Source organism: Stigmatopora argus, chromosome 16, assembly GCF_051989625.1.
Source record: "Stigmatopora argus isolate UIUO_Sarg chromosome 16, RoL_Sarg_1.0, whole genome shotgun sequence".
In the NCBI taxonomy this organism is placed as follows: domain Eukaryota; kingdom Metazoa; phylum Chordata; class Actinopteri; order Syngnathiformes; family Syngnathidae; genus Stigmatopora; species Stigmatopora argus.
This window is the reverse complement of record NC_135402.1, coordinates 7,553,292-7,573,721: the sequence shown is the minus strand read 5'-3', so window position 1 is coordinate 7,573,721 and position 20,430 is coordinate 7,553,292. Positions and strand designations below refer to the sequence as shown.

Genomic DNA, 20,430 nt, shown 5'->3' with positions numbered 1-20,430 from the left:
CCAAAAGACCACGACCAAAAGTCCGGCGACCAAAAGACGGCGACCAAAAGACCGGCGACCAAACGACCGCACACGACCTGTATGAATCGCATCAACTGTATCGGGAAGTAAATACTAAGAAACCAGGGGCAGTATGCCCTTTTGGAAATCTGGTTTGCAACTGCTGACTGCCCAAGATGGCCGCCATTAGAACATTACAGTAAAAGAAGGAGCAACGTGATAAGAGATTTTCATTTGTGTGCTGTCCAACTGTCCGTTTGTGAATTTCAATGAGTTTACAGCCAGTCCATGTCAAGTGGGCGGGCTGAAATGCTCAATCATTCGCTGCCAGGCCATCCCACTTCAAAAGGATTGAACATCTACTAGTAAAAAACATTTAAATTCACAGCAAAACGATGAAAACAGACGCATGATTAGACAAGGAGTTGCTGTGATCCACACACAGCTGTGTTTCGTCAATCTGCACGGCAAATCGGCATCACTCCTGCATTAGCCTGTTAGAAGAGCAAGAGATATCCAGCAGGAGTTGCAAATGAGCCATTACGGCCCGGCAGAAACGATATTATCTGCAATCCTGACATGCTGTCTCTCAAATTGCGGCGCTACGCCCTCGAGCAATTGTTCCTAAATATCAGACAAGCTTCACCTCGTGACATACGCTGCATGTCCATCACGTTTGACAAACACACCGTCCAGTCCGCAATGTGTCTAAGAGGCACCCCGGCCTTCCCTTGACAGCGCTCCTAGTCTTGCCTCCCTTCAGAAAGTGACTCAGCAGCCGCTGTCAGGTTTGCTTAATTTCGCTATGCTCGACTCGTCGCTACCTGCACTCTCATCTGCCACAGTGCCTTAATCCCGTTGTCACTCAACAGCCTCCAAAACGATAAGGACGTGAATGAAGGCTTGGGATGAGGAGTTGAGGGCAAACGTTGAAGTAGAATTGCAGCCTATATTACAACGTGAAATAATAAAGAATCCACCAAAAGTAGATTAGAGAAAAACAAGAAATGTCAAGTCCTGTTGTAGTCAACATAGTTTTTAAGTGCACTCCGGCATTTGTACAAGGTCACATTCAAGCATGAGAAAGCTTTTTCATATAGTACAAGGGTGACGAATAAGACTACAAAGGGGCAAAGCATTTCTAAATTCGCAGAAACTTTCACCAATTGCGTACTATCTGAAAGTGTTGAAAAAAATCCCAATTTGATGGTTGTCACACTCATCAAATGGTTCTGAAGCGGCCAAATTCCACTCTGACTTAGAATATATGAGTCCAAAAAACATAAAATCAGAAATGTGTACCATATTTTTCGGACAATTTATCGAACCAATCTATCAATCGTACTAGCCAAAGAATGCACGATGAAAGGGGGAAAAATATTTGTAAAGACGCACTAGAGTATAAATTGGATTTTCTCAGTAGCAGTTTTTTGGGGGGGAATTTATAAGAAACAAAGAACAAACATTATACATTAACGTAATCGTAAAATGGCAGACAAAAGACAAAACCCGAATTAAGGGCCAATACTAGTCCATGGGCTATTTAGTACCCAGTACATAAAGGTGTGACAATTTATGGTAATACAGTATTTACGTTGTATTCCAATAGGCTATCGGTACGCTTGCGCCAAGAAGTGATTGTTTTAAAAAAATGTCACTGTTTTGTAAAATTTTCTACCAAAATGTTCTAGAATAGGGTCTAAGATGACTCAGTGAATGAAGACACGCAGTATTTACCCTTCATCTATTTCATCTTTTTTTTTCTTTTTCACTGAAAAAAGGAACATAATTAATTATAGACTGTGTTATCCTCATGCTTTTCCCTCATTGAAATAAATTGTTTTTCGGAGTAATAAAAATTCATCTCATGCACCCATTTTGAGGAGAATTTCCAACCTACAACTATTTCTGATGACAGAAGCACGGGAAGCCACCTACCCAGAATAATTCATCCTTGTGCAGTGACACAAGGAACTTTAATCCATATGGTATTGCACTGCAAAAATAAATAATGTACAGGCCTGTTAGGTCACGGGAGAAAGGCAACCTGTTGTTCTTGGGCCATGGACAGTATTATTTATTAAACATATACTGTAGCTTCATGCAATGCATTACAATTCTGTCCTCGCTTTCGAGTTCTACCTGTAAAAAAAGTGAGTTATGTGTGTTGTATGTATCCCATGAATTAGTTCATGTGTGATAAATTACAATGTGTTACATTCTCTCCACATGAATTTAGAGTAAGCAAGAATAAGTATTTGGATTTTTATGCTTTAAAAAAAGCTATATATTATTAATATAATTTGTGGTAGTGTTGCACCAATACTAACACGAGTATACAGTACTAAAATTATGGCATCAGTTTTGGGCAGTACTATAAAATAACAAGGCAATGCTGTTCTATTCCTGTCATGAAAGGCTAAACAAAAGCACTTGTCGTCCTTCACAAGATGATGAGATGTCCAATTGTGACGTCCAATAATCATTCTGGTATGAATTTCAATGAGTTTAATACGATTGGTCCAATCCATTTGACGTGGGTGAGTGGCAGTGAAAAAACGTTCGTTCAACTATCTGACTTGAAATGAATCGGACGTCTAACGTTGTCAATGACAGGCAATGCCTTCAAAAAAAGAATAGAAGGTGGTCTTCCTGTGGTCAAAATGAAGACTCCCATAAATGAGTTCATCACTAAAAGATGTGCAATCTATTTCAAGCAGGAGGGAAGCAGAGAATGAACGTTCATCAACTCGTGACAAACGAATTTGAATTCACAGCAGGAGGATAAAGAGAGACATGATTGTATGGCTATCACTGTCAATAAAGCTAAAAATATAGGATGGGCATTTTTGAAAATAAATTGTAAATAAAATGTTGGTTTAAAAAAAAGGCTGATTATTATGGAAACTAACCTTAATGGCATTGGTGGATATCTGGATTTCATGCAGTTTCCTCATCGTGCCATCGCGGTCAATGAAGTAGGATGAAGCCAGCTGATGTAGGGCTTCAACATTTTGAGTAGCGTTGACGAGCTTCCTGTCCAGCTTGTTTTTGGCCAGGTACATGGTCAACGCCTCCTCCCCTATGAGGGAAAATACCAAGTCAGTTATTTGCCATCATGTGAATTGACAGAACTATCATTTTGTAAATGTGCTATGAAAGATCTGTTATCACTGTCAATGGCATCAATGAGTGAAAAGACACCCAAAGAAGCTTTCACAAGTTTTACCAGGACATTCCGACCTTTTTTGCACCTTTCCAGGAAATTAAAAAAAGCCATTGCCCTTTACCTTGACCCAAACTAGTATTAGTCTAAATTTAAATCTGTCCCTTTTGGCTCATTCCACATAAAACTAGCAACCAGTGTCTGAACATGATAAATTATATTTCCCATGTTTACATCCCTTTTTGATCTTAATCAAGAATTTCAGTTGTCAGACATAACTTGGATAAATTGCAAAACATTTTTATATCCCTTTTATCAATTTATGTAAGTTTTCCAAGATTTAAATGAGTATACTATCAGTCAACATTGATTTTTTTTCAACAATAATGTCTCATTAATTTTAGGGTTAAAGACAGATTTTTGGAGATGAAACGATCTAAGATTGAGTAAAAAAACCCTGCTATGCTCCTTAGTCATGCTTATCTATCAAAATGATATATATAAATACATAAAAAGCAAGCATCATTTACCCAGAGAAACCAGATGCCCATTTTTTCCAGGAAAATACTCTGCATGTTTACTGTTTTGTCCGCAATTGGTATCAGCAAAATTGGCCATAAAGGGCCCAGCTTAATCCCGTCAGGATAAAATTACATCTATGAATGCTGTCCATACAGGAAGGCTGTGTATGTGTTTGTTTGGACATTGCTTTGTCAGAAATAGAAAATAAACTGAATACCCGTTCCTATGATGCACAGAAAAAACAAAGTAACCGGGAACTATAGGAGCATTTACTGTCACACTTGTTAGGTTGAGGCATTGTGTACTTCTTATAGAATATCCCCACATAGATGTTGATCCACAAGATGTTATTTATTATGGTACCACGCATTGTTGTCAGGTGGTGTTGGTGTTGGTGAGGGGGCATTATTTCTGTTCGATACTTACAGAATACAAGGTTAGATGCATCTTGCTGCCATTATGAAAAAGTGATTTAATCTCACGTAAATGTTACCAATTTGTCATCTCGGAGATATTGAAAAAAAAAAAGTGCACTGTGAAAAGAAGGATGTGTGACCTTGTTCTGGTAGTTTGCCAGTAATAATGTTTCTTCCAGGCTTTCGCCAAACACATCTAATGAGTAGTGTCGTCTGGCTCAAACCCGCTTTAATGTTTACCATGAGAGAGACTGCTTAGCTCCAATAGCAGGCGGGTTTCAAACAGCTGGAATGCAGTAACACATTGTAATTTGATCATGCCCACAACATTAGTACTTGCACCTTCTCGTCTCGTCAGAGTTTGTGAGGATAATTACTTTGACGGAGTAGGTTGATCAGAACAATGTGGCGGATACAATTACTAAGTAAATATCAATTGATTTAATTATTCTTTCATCATCGTAAAGATTACGGGGTTTGCTGGGGGCCTATCACAACTGACTACACCCTAGACTGGTCGCCAGTCAGCCGTAGGGCACATAGAGAGACAGATGACCATCCGCACTCACAATTATCCCACCACCAGTGGGAATCGAGCTGCTCCTGTCCGCACCGAAGTCAGGCAGGTGGATCTCTACATCATCAGGCAGCTTTCAATTGAATTAACCTATGGAATTTAAATCCACTCTACTCCCGTCAAATCCGACATGAAATGACCCCAACATTTCCCAAATTGTACAGAAAGTGACCTTAAAAGTAGCTTAAACACGATCATAGTGTAGTATTAACGATTATAGTGCCTCTGACAATAATATACTATGTCCAATAAAGTGGCTCTGTTCAGCCATCTGCTGTGAATTTAAAACAGTTTGTCTTTTATAGAAAAACTGGTATGGGTCGCAGTGAATGGTAGTCACTAATGTGCTGCCAATCCACCCAGTTCAAATTGATTGGGCGTCAATTGTTGTCAATTATAGCCGATAGTTTAAGTGTGGGTAAGCCTTCATTTAAGAAGCAGATGTCAAGTGTATCTCCTCCCATAGTTAAACAGTTCATGCCTAAAGTGTAAATATTCCCTTATGACGTGATTATCGTTTATTTACAGTATATTATTTATTAGAATACAAGATATACAACTTCAACCTGATTCTAGCATTCCCATTTTTTTAATTAACAGTGAGCAGTGGCAGGCACAGTTTATTTTTACGCTTTTAGTAGATTGTATTACATATTTGTATAAAAACACATTTTATGCTTATACTATAATAAAAAGTAAAACCTTTTCCCATTCTATCATCTATTCATTAGATTCTAGTTTTATTTTTAGAATTGCTTGAATGTTTTTAGTTATTATTCAAGAATTTACTTTTAATAAATTTTGCACTTTCTGCAATGACAGAAACCAAAAAAAAGAAGTCATTGTTATTGAAAAAGACATGCAGAAAATCACTGAATTCATACATTCTCATATTGTACAATAATGACTCTTTCTGTTCCATAATTTAGTATTGTCATATGTAAACTGAATGCAAATAAAGGGGCAGGAACACAGAGACAACCTCAAACAAGGTGGGTGGAATTTGAATGTAGTGAGCCAGAACGGGTCTAAATATTTACCCGTTGTGTGGTAGTGGCTTGTGATTTGCATGTCATACATTTGTTTGTTGACACATTCTCAAAAGGTTTGCACTATGCTCATTGTATAAAACATCATGTCATTCCGACGAGCACAGAGAGTAAACATGCAAACAGCCCCGATTTAATCCCACAGGCTCACGTGACCTCGTCTTTCCAAGATTACGGTTCAACAAAAAAAGCAAAAGCGTATGCCCGAAGCCGGGTTAAAGAGGCTGCCACACATGCTCACATCCGTGTGGCCTGGAATGCTTTATTCCCCCTCCGGACGTGCATGTGAATTGGTCACTTAACTTGTGGTGACCGACCGGACCAGCGATCTGATGTCTGGTTAAAATACAAAACTCGTTGTCTTCCTTAAAGCCCTAACAAATTACTCGAGCAGGTTAAACAGACTGGACAAAATTTGAGCATTCTCCCATTTTGTTCAAAATCTGATTTCTCTAAAAGTGATTACGCCATATGGTATGGGAATGTTGAGAGCAAAGCGAAATAGTTAGTAATGCATGTCTTTAATTTACTTGGTATTTCTACCAACTTTCTGCTTTTAGTCTTTACACTACATTTGAACCCAGAAACTCTAATCTATGTGTAATACCATGTCAAAATATGCGCGATTTCCTCGCCCACGTATAACTACACACCGCAAACAGAGAGGAGCAAACGAGGAGCAAACGATGTAAAGTCAAACATCTTTGAGATTCAATGGATTGGACAATGTAGAAACTTAAGCAAGAGAAATAACAATGTTGACAGAATTGGATTTGAAGACGCAAGTATGAGTGGGAAGTGTAAGCCAACAAACCTGTGTGTTCATTTTATTTTTTAACTGTTCATTTGTTTTTCTAAATAAAATAAAAACATTAGGGCAATCCGTTTTTCTGATTCCTGTTACTTGTAGTCTGGATCTGCTCTTTATACTATGCTCTTTCTCCCGGATCAGCCCTATTACTGGGAGAGCATTCCACTGATTGTTGGGCCATACAGTCTATTCCACAAGTATCTAAGTGGCGGCCCGGGGGCCAAATCTGGCCCGCCGCATCATTTTGTGTGGCCCGGGAAAGTAAATCATGAGTGCCGACTTTCTGTTTTAGGATCAAATTAAAATAAAGAGAAACGATGTATATTAAATTTCCTGATTTTCCCCCTTTTAAATCAATAATTGTATTTTTTTAAATAAATTTTTTTAGTGTTTTTAGTTCAAAAATCATTTTGTAAAATCTAAAAATATGTTAAAAAAAGCTAAAATAAACATTGTTTTAGATCTATAAAAAACTGAATATTCAGGGGTTTTAATCCAGTTCTTTTAATCCATTTATAAAAAAAAATCTAAATATTATATCTAAAATGGTCCGGCCCACATGAAATCGAGTTGACGTTAACGCGGCCCGCGAACCAACTGACACCCCTCCTAAATATGCCACACTATATAAGAGTCGTGCACACCCATGCACGGCCATGTTATCGTCATAATTCACGGGGTGTCTTATATAAAAGGAAATTTGTGAAGCTTTTAAAAATCTGCATCTGTTTAGTTGCACAGCTATGTGCTAATATTATTCCCCTATTAAGTTCTTTATAGAAAGCCACTGTTGCATGAAGCTTCATAAATATTTGTGGTTATTGCCTCTAGTCTAGCAATAAATTACTATTACAGACCACCTTGCTTGCCTGTAATCGCAATTAATGCGCTCGGGCAAACCTTTTCTTTAAGCTTTTTAAAAACAATGTAGTGTATTACCTTGAAAGCCCCCTCATTAAGCAAGTATTTTTTGTAATGTATGCACGTATGTATGGCAATGTCAATGTCAATGGCGCGCAAATAGAGTTTTAAAGTAATGGAAAGACTGGAGTGCTTCATTTTTTATTAATACTACATGTGTAGGTAGGTCCCTTAATGGAGAGTCATTAAAATATATGGTGACGCTAAGATTTGGCATTCCTCCTGTAGGGAGATGAATAAAAGCTTTTTCTCCTGCATTCATTCTAAAAAATAACGTTTGAATTTGAAATGGGTGTAAGATGGCAGGCAAAAAAATAATCCCACATAATGCAGTATAATTAGGACACTGTTAAAGTGGATAGATTACTACACAATAGGAAAACCATGACAGTAAATTGTGTCTTTTAAATTTATTATATGCACTGGCTATTGTTCTAACTATAGGTCTTGAACCATCACGAAAATACATGTATTAATTTCAATTACTGTGTTTTCACGACTATAAGGCGCACCGCATTATAAGGCGCACCCTCAATGAATGACACATTTTAATTTTTTTCCATATATAAGGCACACTGGATTATAAGGTGGCCTGTCTATTTTGGAGAAAATTGAAGACTTAAGTGTGCCTTATAGTTGTGAAAATACGGTATATATTTTTAGATTCACAACTGCATTTAAAGAGAAAAAATTCCAGTTAAACCCTGTTGATTTTGTGGAACGTCTAATATTAACACAAAGACCTGAGTGACGTGACAAAAAGAATCCTACGTGGACCACTTTGACCTCCTTGTCTTTTACATCCCTCCTGAATCAGGTTCGCCAGGTTTCCAGGAAAACAATCCCCCGCGACCCTAGTCCAGTCATTTCAATAAACCATTTCTGCTAGCACGCCACTGAGCACAGAGGACTGTCGCGCCGAGAGCGCCTCGGATCCAATCACAGGTTGCGCGTTTTACGAGAGGAAAGTGGAATGAGCTCTCGCTCCTGCTTGCTTTCCACTCAGCCGAAATCTATATTGTGCTTCGTGTTGACGCTAAAGGAGTAATCTACTTGACAACCCGCTCATTCTGTTCAACAGGTTTGGTGCTCTGAATCAATCACTTGTGTTTAACTTCCACGCCGTGACTTGTCGAAAACATGTCTTGTTGTTTATTCCAAGCAGCCCTTATCCAGGAAAAAAAATGAAGTTGTTCCAATTTGTGCCTTTTTGATTATCGTAACTACAGGAACAATGTCCTTGAATAAATAAAACAATACCTGGGCAAGACTGGCATGCGCTAATGACTTTGTTTCCAAATATTTTAGGTTCAAAGCGTTCTGTGCCAAAAACAGACAGACTTTGTATTTTTCCTCAGAGCGATTGAAGCAGTATTTGAAGCAATTTTACTGTGAAAGTCTCACTTCTTGAAAAGTTGAAGACATTTTGAAACCTTATTCCCAATGCCATTAAAAGAGCAAACTTTTAACTGAGCTGCAAGCCTGGCCATTTAGCTCAGCGGTCAGGACGCTCGGCACTTGATACACACGGTGGTGGCAGCGGTTGCGTATGCTTTTAATCCTTTCATTCCATAGCTTTAGCCCTGGTCATCATGGAACCATAATCCATAAGCATTTGCTGGGTGTGTAACTAGTGTGTCCTATTTTTTTTAAAGCTAATTTACTCTGAAGTTAACTGAAACATTTAAAACAAGTAAAGCATTAAGTGAAATGGAAAACTGTAACCGTAAATGTCAGTGTTTTTTGACATTGTGTATTTTTTTTACCATTACAAGGGTATTGCTGAATGGGGAAGTGAAATTGCACAGCAAAAAGCCATGTTACTTGATAGAACAAGCCCCTGAAAAATAACGATCTTTAAGGAAATGTGACGCCTATGCAATCCAGAATATAACTGTATTGTACAGCTCCTCTATTTCCTTTAGTTCCACGATGCACTTAAACGGTCCGGCCACTAATGGCACTCTGGACCAGTGAAATTTAACTTGCCTTTGAAAATTGACTTCTTCCCTACCCTGTTGTATAATGACTCTTGAGAGCATAAACGCCAAGGTAGCCACATAACGAATTAGCCTCCACTTCTTGATTACTACTCGTCTGAGCACCTTTATTCTCCTTCAGATCCGTGAACTACCAAGAGTGAGATTGTAATGGCCTTGGAGACGAGATGCCGTGAGGTCAGATTGTGACCTTGCACACATTAAAAAAAAAAAGAATGAAAAAAATAGGGGGATTCTCAGTGGTAGCCGTACATCAATTTGAAGTGGGAGGGTTCTCCCACTTCAAATGGATTGGACATCTATCACAGTCAAAGAGTTAATTTTCTTTGTTTTCCTCCTTTCACTTCACCATTACCCAAACCAGTGAAACTTTCTTACCTCCCAGCGTGGCTGAAATGAGAATGTGCGTTCCATATTTTTTGATGATGGTGTGGATGAACTGCTGCGTGGTCGGTCTGCGGCCCAGCAGGCGGACACTGCGCTGGAACTCGGGCATGAGTGGCACAGGGTTCCGGATCAGGTCCCGCCTCTCAATGGCTGTGTTCCTCACCTTCCAACGTGCAAATTCCCTAAAGATGACAAAACAAGTAAACTGAAATGTGGCCTTTGGAGGGCAAGTGAGAATATTTGGAAATGAATCAGAAAAAAAATATTACTAGGGATTCTACGATCTGATAACGTAATCAGAAGTCGGGCCGAATCACGTCATTTTTAGAAGTTCGATCAGAAATAAATGCTGATTATGGCCTCTAATAATTCTCGAAAGCTGATTTATTTTTCTAATTCATAGTATGTATATAAATGAGAGTCCTATAAAGAGTTATGGCTATAAACATAACATAACATAATAATACCCACCATCCATAAAACCTGACTAAATGTATGTTCCCTTAGTTTAGTGGAGGTATGTATAAAACATTTTCTTTTTAGTGTTAAAATATGTTGGTTTGTTAGCAAGTATAATTAAACTCTCATTTTTTGCAATTGTATTGTTAAGTCAAAGAAGCTACATAACAGTTCACTCCCAACTTTTCCATTTACCATCAGGGGCAGCTTTGGCACAATTGGTAGACTGAGTCATTGGTATATAGTAAGTGCACTCCATCACTAATTGCTCAACTTTCCCTCAGATGACAATAATCCTATTTGAAAAGAGTAAAATGCCCACAAATGTACTTGTCCGACTCAGCTGAAAAAGATTTATTTATGGGGATGCATTTGTGGCATTGACTCATGGGATTGCAGAGACGCACGTCAAAACAATAGACACAAAAATCTCTGTTACTCGGTAGCAGAGCACATAAGCCTTGGGATAAAAATGCCAGGTTTTCTTCAGCTGTCTGCCATGTTGAAGCGCTAAAGCAAACGCACTGTCAATGAGTCAATAATTCCTGCCTGGCATATTCAGGATCTAAATCGTCTAAGCATGATTAGGCATTCAGGTAAGATGACACCATTATCCGTGTACAGAAGGTGTTAAATGGCACACACCTGCAACATTTTTCATCTTCTGTCAAGTACACAAGTGAGCTTTGCTATTTCCCTTGGCTCCAATTTTTATGATTGTGGCTTTTTTTCATTTCAATAAACATGTTAATCCAAAAATTGACGCAGGTTCTTTATCCGTTTTTTCCCTAGCATTCACGGTTTTCCCAAAAAGACAGGATTTTGCCCACAAAAGTTAGCAGAAGAATTTACGCAATAAATAATTGTGCTAAAATTTGACATAAACACGGCATGCAATTTTTTTTTTGTTTAACCCTAAAAGAAAAAAAAATCCTCAAATTCCCCCATTTAACAGCAATGACTCGAAATATACAGAAAGTAAATTCCCAAATTGATTATAAAGTTGTCGAAAATCAGCAGAAAGTGACCCAAAATGTACAAAATAACCCAAAATTAAATACACTTATTTAAAAGGACAGACATCCAATTCATTTAAACTGTGATCATTGCATTCAATGTTAATCTTTCAATGCCATTGTTGATATTCTATTCTACGTCTAATTCCTTTTGACTGGGAGGAGCGAAAGAACTTAAATACAATTTCTATAAGAAAAAAAAAACATTTTCCAGTGTGTATGAGTACTCATACTGATAAATTTAGAAAATCACCCTTTTGCATTTAATGCACAAAGAGGATTTATTTCCTTCTTTGTACATTTCATGCACTGGTTTAATTTATTTAGTTACTTCAGTATATCCTTTTCTTTCATTCCCCCTGGTCCTTTTACAGTACTGTATTGTAATGGTGAGCACTGCTGTGAATTTAATCAGTCATGTCCTGATCCCCCCACACAAGCACACACAGACCAAGCAGCATATGTAAGTAGAAATGAAGTTAAAACGCAGCGACTGAGAATAAAGAGTGGGATGCCCTGTTTGTGTTAATATATTTCAAAATGCAATTTGCAGTATTTGGGCTTGAAAAGACGTAAACCTTAAATAAACAAATAACGCAAAAGTACATGTAGGCATAGTAATCAATAAATTGCTCATTATAAATTCCATTCATTATTCTGTGGAATGGATTGTTGATTGTGTCTTAATTAAATTGAATTGTAGTGGTTCTATTGCTTCAATTGATCATATATTTGAGTCCAGTAAAGCTCCAGAGCATTTGAATAGCCTCATGGCAACTAGAAAATGCAATTTCTCGAGATGATTTGCTCTCCCATGGGTCATTTCCTACACTGTCCGGGCATTTCCAGGTGGCTTCGTCATTGACTCTCTGACTGCCATTGATGGTGCATAACGTCCAATCCCTTTTGACTGCAACGGGCAAATAAGTGAATGTTCCGTCAAAAGGAACTGGACTTCTAGTGCACTCAATGCCATAAAAAAATGAGTTCACAGCCAGTCCTCCCAATTTAAATGAGGTTGTAAAATGTTTTGTCACATTTTACTATTGCTTGGCACAGTTTTGAGCTTTGGATTTGAATTTCTCTTCCTATGTGGATTTTCATTGTTTGTATGCTTTTTTGGGGGTAAATCGTAGTTTCCTCACATATGAATGTTTTTATTTTATTTTTTATTGTTGTAAAACAATACATGAACACATGTTCAGTGTGATTTCAGTGTTTATGACAGTAATAGAGAACATATTAATTTTGACATGAATTAGTTTCCTGAGTTTGAAAACGATCTCGTGTCGTTTTCGGCACTGTTCATTAAGTAGCTTTAGTCGTCACGGAGCAGTTGTGGGAGTGAGACGTTTCCTCTATGCTTTTCAATTAGCTAGAGAGCTTGTGTATCACATCTAGGATGTCGGTACTTCATCAAGTAAATAATGTACATCAGCCAATATAGCGATTGGCCTGGCAATTGCTTCACAATGGGGGTTACTTGGGCCATAATTTGTATTGTCTTAAGACATGTCAACATCTGACCAAAAATTGTTTTGTTTTGTTCTTTTTCATTTGAGGAAAAGCTTAAGACTCAGAAAAAACTGCCAATAAATTATTTCAAGTTTGGACTATTGTAACAGTCACTTTTATATCTCAACATGACTTGCCTGCAGGTTAGACCCGAACTGTGCAGCAAGACCTCCTGCCCCTATAAAATAGGACACATACCTATACCCCTTTTTTCTTAAAGCTCTTTATTGGCTGCCAGTATCCTCTGGGATCAAATTTAAAATTTTGTTTCAAACTTTTAAAGCTCTCCGTTATACCTCCGTGATCTGATCTGCCCTGACACACCATCAAGGGGCCGTAGGTCTGTGACTCAGTAAGGATTTACTAATGGTACCACATACTCTGCTTCGAACAAAAGGAGACCAATCCTTACAGGCTATTGCTCCCAAGGTTTTAGAGTGTGTTGACTATTTTTAAAAAGCACCTGATGGCATATTTCTTTGCCCAATGGTCTTTGGTTAATAGTCTTCAGACTGTTATGATGATCATACTTAGTCAATAATCAACTTAGTAGCATTTGTTATCTAAACTTATGTCTTTTAGATGTATTTTTGAAACAGTTGTATTGTAAAAAGCCTTACATCTGTCTGGGAAAAGCACTGCTTAAATCAAGTTTACTTTATATCTTGTAGTTGTGAAAAGGCAAAAATATTCATTACTACAAGACTCAGGCAAAATGACATTTAACTCATGAGAACAGATTTCTGGTAACAAGTGGGTGTGCAAAAAAACAAGTGAATAATGACACTTTTGCCATGATAATTATTAATTTGTTCATTTTCTGAAACGCTTATCCTCACAAAGGTCACGAGCGGTACTGGAACCTATCCAAGCTAACCACGGGTAACAAGCAGGGGACACCCTGAATGGGTGGCAGCCAATCACAAGGCACAAGTAGACTGACCAACATTCATGCTCACACTCACACCTAGGGGCAATTGTGAGTGTTCAACCAGCCTATCTTGCACGTATTTGGGATGAGGGAAGAAACAAAATCATTTTTGTGACAATATTTAGCCATATCCTGGACTTCACATCCTCAAACAATGCCCAACACTGAAGAGACGGTGCAAGCACTAAAAACCATATCACGGGAGTGAAGAAGAGTTTTTTTTACTCCCTCCTTACACACCTCTATACTGCCATAGCTCCCTGTCATCAGATTCATTTCCAATGAATACCGCTGGCTGGCAGTTGTTATATAAAACCTTAAATTGCGTCCATATGTGCCCCAGCCCTTGTGCCCCAGATTAAACATGCCAGCAGATGGAATGGGAAAACATGATTCACTGCTTTACTCCACAGCTCCAAGACCACTTTAATGACCTATCACTGCACGTAAAGAGGAGACGAATGGCACAGAGGGCTGCATAAGAGGGGGGAAATTGGAACATGGGTGATTATTGCTTTATGGGGTTCCTGTAACTTTGTGTTACATTGTGTCCCCTTGTCGAGTGTAAAGGAATGATGTAATTTAATCACAATTTCTGGGTTGAAGAATTTAAAGACCCCATATTATACATTTTCACAATATTTAACCTAAATGTGATAATGTTAATGAAGGGGAACCATTGCGAATAAAACCTAAGAAGAATGGTTCTGGATTTTTGTTGTTTGGTCCTTTTTCCAAAAAAAAACAAAGGTTAAAACGAGCAGATTGGTACATCCATAACTTTTCTATTTCACAAAGATTGAGCCCTACCTCCACCATTTTAAGTCACTAATACCATCGCATGTACATGTTAAATTTTGGTCTCGACCGTTCACCCAGGAAGCAGCGTCAGAAAACAATTTATTTTACAAAAACTGCTTCCAACACAGCAAAGTAGGTGCGTCTAATCTAAATCCTTCAGGTTTTGGGAACATATTTCCTCATATGTTTAAATGAATGACTGCCTTTATTGCAACCCTCCCAGTTCAAATGGATTGGATGTTACAAACTAGTTACAAAACATTTAAATTCACAGCAGAAGGATGAAAAAAAGACATGATTGAATAGCTATCATTGTCAAAAAGTAAGAGTTAACACACTGCAGAGGTGTCACTTTGGTGACTTCTACTCAGGCTATTGAGTTGAATTGAATGCTTTTATTGTCATTATACAAGTATAATAAGATTTATAAGGCGCAAAATTTGCGATTGGGACATCCCTGCATGTTATTGCAAGCATTTACCTCACTTCCCTTTTTCTCAAAACACCAACAGTTAGAAAAGAAAGAAAAGTGCTTGAAGTTACAAAAAAGAGGAAACCCTGATTAGCTCGGAAGTTTTGGACATGAAATATTGATGCAGAAGGAACGCGACATTCCGTGTCTTTGAGCTACATCTGTGTTCGTTAGCGACACGCGAGCCAACATCTCACGGGTGTGTACTTACAATTAGCAAAGATTTCATGGAAAAGCCCAGCAATCTGTGTCTGCATTATAGATCGAGATTTTTACCATTTTTATCATTTATTTATGGCGACGGGGATAGTAGTATCTCCCTTTAAAGTGCTTGTAAACTGAAAGAAAATGTCTTGTAAATTCAAAACCCCACAGATAACAGATTTGCTATAAAAAATAAATATGTTTACTCAATAAGGCCTTAAAATCCTGAAAAATAGAGGTCATCCATTTGCAGGACTGTATGGGCGTATTCATTGAGCAAATGTTCAACTGTCAATCAAGTACCGATTCCTTCTGAGCAATGCAGCCGTTTCAATGCGCCTTATTACGTGCAAATAACACAAAAATCAACCATCTGAGGCAAGATACATTATTTAGTGAAGGTTGTAGCATAGCTAGAAATTGAGCATGTTGTTATGAATAAGGAAGTTGCCATTGCAACCCCACTGGTATACAATGGGGGGGCTTGCCCACTCATCTTCGAGCTCATTTTGCAGAGGTGTCAGTTAGATATATGATTTTTACACACGTACAAATGAGCCCAAGAGCTGGAATTGGAATGTCCACACAGAAAAAAACTAATCTGATACGTGTCACATAAGGGCAAAGAAAAAAGAAATTGGATTTGTCGTATGGGGTTAACGTCGCCTAAGATTGAGAGACACTTGTTAAAACTATTGTTTAACTCATCAAAATACCATAATTGATATAATTTTATCGTTCACATTACCATTTCGATAGTCTATAATAGTTGGAGGGTAGAAGTACTGACATTTATCCGCTTAATAAACATGTCATCTGCTGCCATTTGTCTTCTAACAAAATGTCAGTTGATGTTTGACTGATTCAAATGTCTCGGTAGATGATTGCAAAGCTTTGTTCAGATCTGGATTTATAATTGCTGTTTGGGTTTTTTAAAAAAACAGAAAAATACATTTTGGTAAAGGCATTTCATTTCCTTTTCCACAGAAACAAATTGGATGTTTCTATGAGTGAAAATGAATCGGGCCGCTGAAAATGTATAACGACCTTTTTTGTCAAATTTTGTCAGAACCGGCCATTTTTGTCAAAACTGGTTGTGAACTTGTATGCTCATTTGCTGTTGGACCTTCTCAGTTTAAATAGATTGGACATCTACTAGTAATAAAATCCTTTCAAGTCACAGAAGGATTTTTTTTAAAAGACCCACATGATTAGTTGTCTATCATCCAAAATGCCATTGAAAGAGTGAAAAGATTTTATTTTTAAGCACATGCTTTGATAATGCCACCCAAATTTGAGCTCTACATGAGTTTTCATACTTCCATAGAGCCAAAACCAGTTATTCTCTGGGATATTTCTTTCATGTGCAGCTCCTTTTAAAAAGTGAAGACTGTGACATCGTCAAGGATAATGACAACAACATGTCAATTTCAAATGGAAAACAGAAGAGTTCTAATAACCCTCGGATGATTGTAGTTGGATGTTACGATTGTTTTTTTTTTGGTATGTTTTGTTTCACTGTAGCGAGTAAACAGGAAGATATTTTGACTCCCTTGAACATTCTTGACTTATGCTTCCTGAAAGATCTCATCTTTGAATCCTACCGAGCCATTTTTTTTCTTTTGATAATTGGTGAGAGATAATCTTGCGGGTAAAACGGCTTGTCAGCCCCATGCTAAAGGATTGATGTTGGCATCTGCAAGAGTTCTTAATGTTTTTTTAAGGTTCGGGAACATATTTTGTAGTTTTCACAAGTGAATGAAATGCTGCAATGTGCTTCACTGTTGGAAACCAGACTAACGAGGTCCTGCAGCTATATTGAATAAGGCAACTGGACTGGTCTGGCTTGTCGAAGTTGCTTCACATTTTCACTGACGGTGACAGAGGTATAATCATCTGGCTCTTTCCATCATTTCCTTTCTTCTGGTGTCAATTTAAATTAGTTTGTCACTAGTGACGTCCAAGCCATTTGAATTACAAAAGCTAGCAGTGAATGAACATTGGAAGTCTATTTGTCACAAACCAATTTAAATTCATGGGAGAAGGTTTCAAAGAATAATGATTGGACGTCTATCATCGTCAATGACACTAAAAAAGTTCATTTAAGTGAGCTAACTTAAGGATAATTGTCCATTTTCTCATCTTGATTCAATTTAATTGCAGATAGGAGGCCCATTTTTTTCAATAATTACAATGTTGAATTAACAACTAAGCTTTGTTTGTAAATCTGTTCTTTTCAAAGTTTAAGGGAGTTTGTGATGAGCTGCTTGAAAAAAAGAATACACAAGCACAAACAACATAGTTCCTGTAATTTTGTAGGCTGGTGAGGATGATGATACTCTGTTAACTACTGCTAGCTGAAGTTAGTGTCACACTCAGACTAAATATGTTTGCTGACTTAACCTCAGTTACTATTTTTTTAAAGCCGTTTAATGACATGTAGTAACAATCAAGCATGATATAATCCTGTTAAACATAGCTGGGAGAGCACTCACTGATATTTTTCAAATGCCACACGTTCCTGCAAGCCTCCTGCTGTTGTCCTTCAACCACTGAACATCAAACGTTCATAGGTTGTGCCGGCCATCTGACAAATTCAATGTAATAACATTTACCCTAACTGCCTTTGGAAAAAACAAACTAAATATAAGTCATATCCGATATACCGTATGCTTCACGACGGGGACACGATGTGCATAGTGGAAGAGAAGAAGTCAATACTGTGTGAGAAGACCAAATTGCTTTAGAAAGTCATTCATGTGGGAAATTACCATTATTGGATCAAAGTCCACGTCTGCATCCCCGCCCAACCATAATCAAGTAGCAGCAGCTTGCCGCTTGGTCTCATGGTGCAAGGCCATCATCTAAGTTAAACTCCGCCAAATAGCTAAAAACAAAAAAAACACTTGTCTACAGTAGTAAGCCAGGCAGCAGGTTTGCGCCATCTTTTGGACATTTGTTCAAATACGTTTCTAGACATTGGCCAACACAGATGCTGCACATACAACCCTCTTGATCCCATCGTCTAGGAACGAGTCAGTAGTCCAACTGCTTTCCTTTTGAGCTTTCTGAGCAGGGCACAATGACACAAAGTGCTGATTTGCCCAACCTCCCCGAAGACCTGTGCCCTTGGAATACGCTCTTGACAACGGCACATGACGAACAGGCCATGCATGTATAATCATCGTCACACTTAGCAACTTGCTTGGCCCGAGACCAAACCAATTTGACAATGTGAGACTTTTTTCAGAAGAGGTCTAGAAAAGTGTCTACGTCAATCCAAGAGCCGGTTTAGTTAATAATGTGAAAAGGCGCAAATATCGCTTTGGTTCAGGTACAAGCTTCCCTACATTCTCTTTAACAGCGGTGCATTTTTGAGTTGTACTATATGTGAAGAGGAACGAGTTTGCTTAGTGGAAAATTGGTGTGCAAGTTCAACCATACCTTTGGGTAGATTATATGAATTTGGCCGGGGAGTTCTGCAAAGTGAAATGAGCGCGTGGAGACCACCTTTCCACCCTGAACCCACCCATGTGATACATGCGCTGATTTATTTAGTCTGGAAGGTGTAAATGTAAAAGACATTTGCTAGTGATAATTTAATTTAATTTTGCGGCACAAGATGCGACGAGCCACATGATTAGACATTTACGTATCATCGTCAATGGCTCTGCCCCATTCACTTTGTACTAATCCGACTAATGTTTCATTATCATAACCTTTCCATGTAAAAATAGTTTGACAAGTGATGAGTGTGTCGATAGTCGCTATTTTATCTATGATGCATTCATGCAAATGTAAAAGCCCTACTGTAGTTATTGTGCATTTGCGTGGAATGCCTAAAAACGGTTTCCGCTCTCAGAAGCATTTTGTTAAGTGACAGTTCCTTCTTTTTTTATTAATAGGCACGCAAGACGACAGCTGGAGCTGACATCGTCGGTATTGTGTCCTCTTGTGGTATTTGAAGTATTAGTCAAGTCATCCTGAACAAATAGGTACTGGAACAAATGGCTGAAAATGAAAGGTTCATCCTTCATCAAAGCACGACATCCAATGCTGTCGTGTTTTGCGACAGGAGGAGTCGACATTTTCAACACGCGATTCTAAATGCACACAACGCGCACGCATTTTCATTAGGATTTACATTTCATTAAGATTCGCTTAAGTGAATTCCATAGATTCTCTTCCATGTTTGCAGTGCATGAAATATGCATCTTCCCTTTCTGCATTTTATGCAAACACAATTCTGAGGCAAAATCGCTTTTGGTTCACCACCTGGCTGATATGAGTCTACTCCTTTTTAGTGTTGAACTGATACGAGTGTAAGAAGGGGCCCCAATACGACATTAAAATGCAGGTGTTGGCGAGTACTAAGCGATAAAGCGCCATTGCTGTGTAATATGTATCCTTTGAGATTTAGTTTTCAATGGAGGATCACATTTCCCAAGATGGCCACAAAGTTACAAACGCAGTTTAAAAAGAAGCAGTGCTTGTCGCCTTTGCCAAGATGGCCACCGATTATGAATTCTTATGAAAAAGCAGAAGAGGAAAAATAAGCATTTTTCTTTTGGTTGAAGTGAGGTTTATTCCATAAAAGTATTTATGCCTAGGGCAATAGTTTTAAATGGTGGATACATGAACATGCTAAACAGTTATAGGAGCCAGTTTTTTTATGAACAATGACATTAAGAAAAGTGTATCTAAAGATATAAAATTTGTTAGGAGGGTAAACAGGCTAGCAAATATGTGTCCTCTGCAAGCATGAGTGATTAGCACATTAGCTCGTGTGTATAATGGCACTGACTGTGGACTTAATTTGATTTTTCTTGTACAAAACAATCCAACACATCAACAAGGGCTGGCTCTAGAGGTGACTGTGTAGTTCCCTTCAAAAAGAGTGCATTCAGCCCAAGCACGTTCTCTGTTCGTGCCCTGTCTCTTATTAAATAAATCAAACTCAAACAAACATTTTTAGCGCATTTTAACTCTCAAGTTTTAGGGTTAGGGGTTCATTCATTAATTGACACTCATACCAGAGATTAGATGAGATTTCATTAGATTAAATGTAATTCATCCTGCACTCGGGAAGACACAAAGGTGAAGCAATATGTCAGTAAGCCATGCATTTGTTTTACATATCAACTGAGTATGCAATAATTTAGTGCTTAAAGAAAACATTGTTC

At 38.1% G+C, this 20,430-nt stretch overlaps 1 protein-coding gene across 2 annotated transcripts in view; it reads right to left on the bottom strand.

The window, feature by feature from the left end:
- Window positions 1-20,430, bottom strand: part of brinp1 (bone morphogenetic protein/retinoic acid inducible neural-specific 1) — a 98,686-nt gene that overhangs the window by 38,715 nt on the left and 39,541 nt on the right. For both annotated transcript variants that reach the window (XM_077622684.1, XM_077622683.1), the window contains exons 3-4: window positions 9,841-10,031; window positions 2,913-3,082 (exon numbers count right to left, since the gene is read on the bottom strand). In XM_077622684.1, the coding sequence (XP_077478810.1) occupies window positions 2,913-3,082; window positions 9,841-10,031 (361 nt within the window). The remainder of the gene's footprint in view (window positions 1-2,912; window positions 3,083-9,840; window positions 10,032-20,430) is intronic.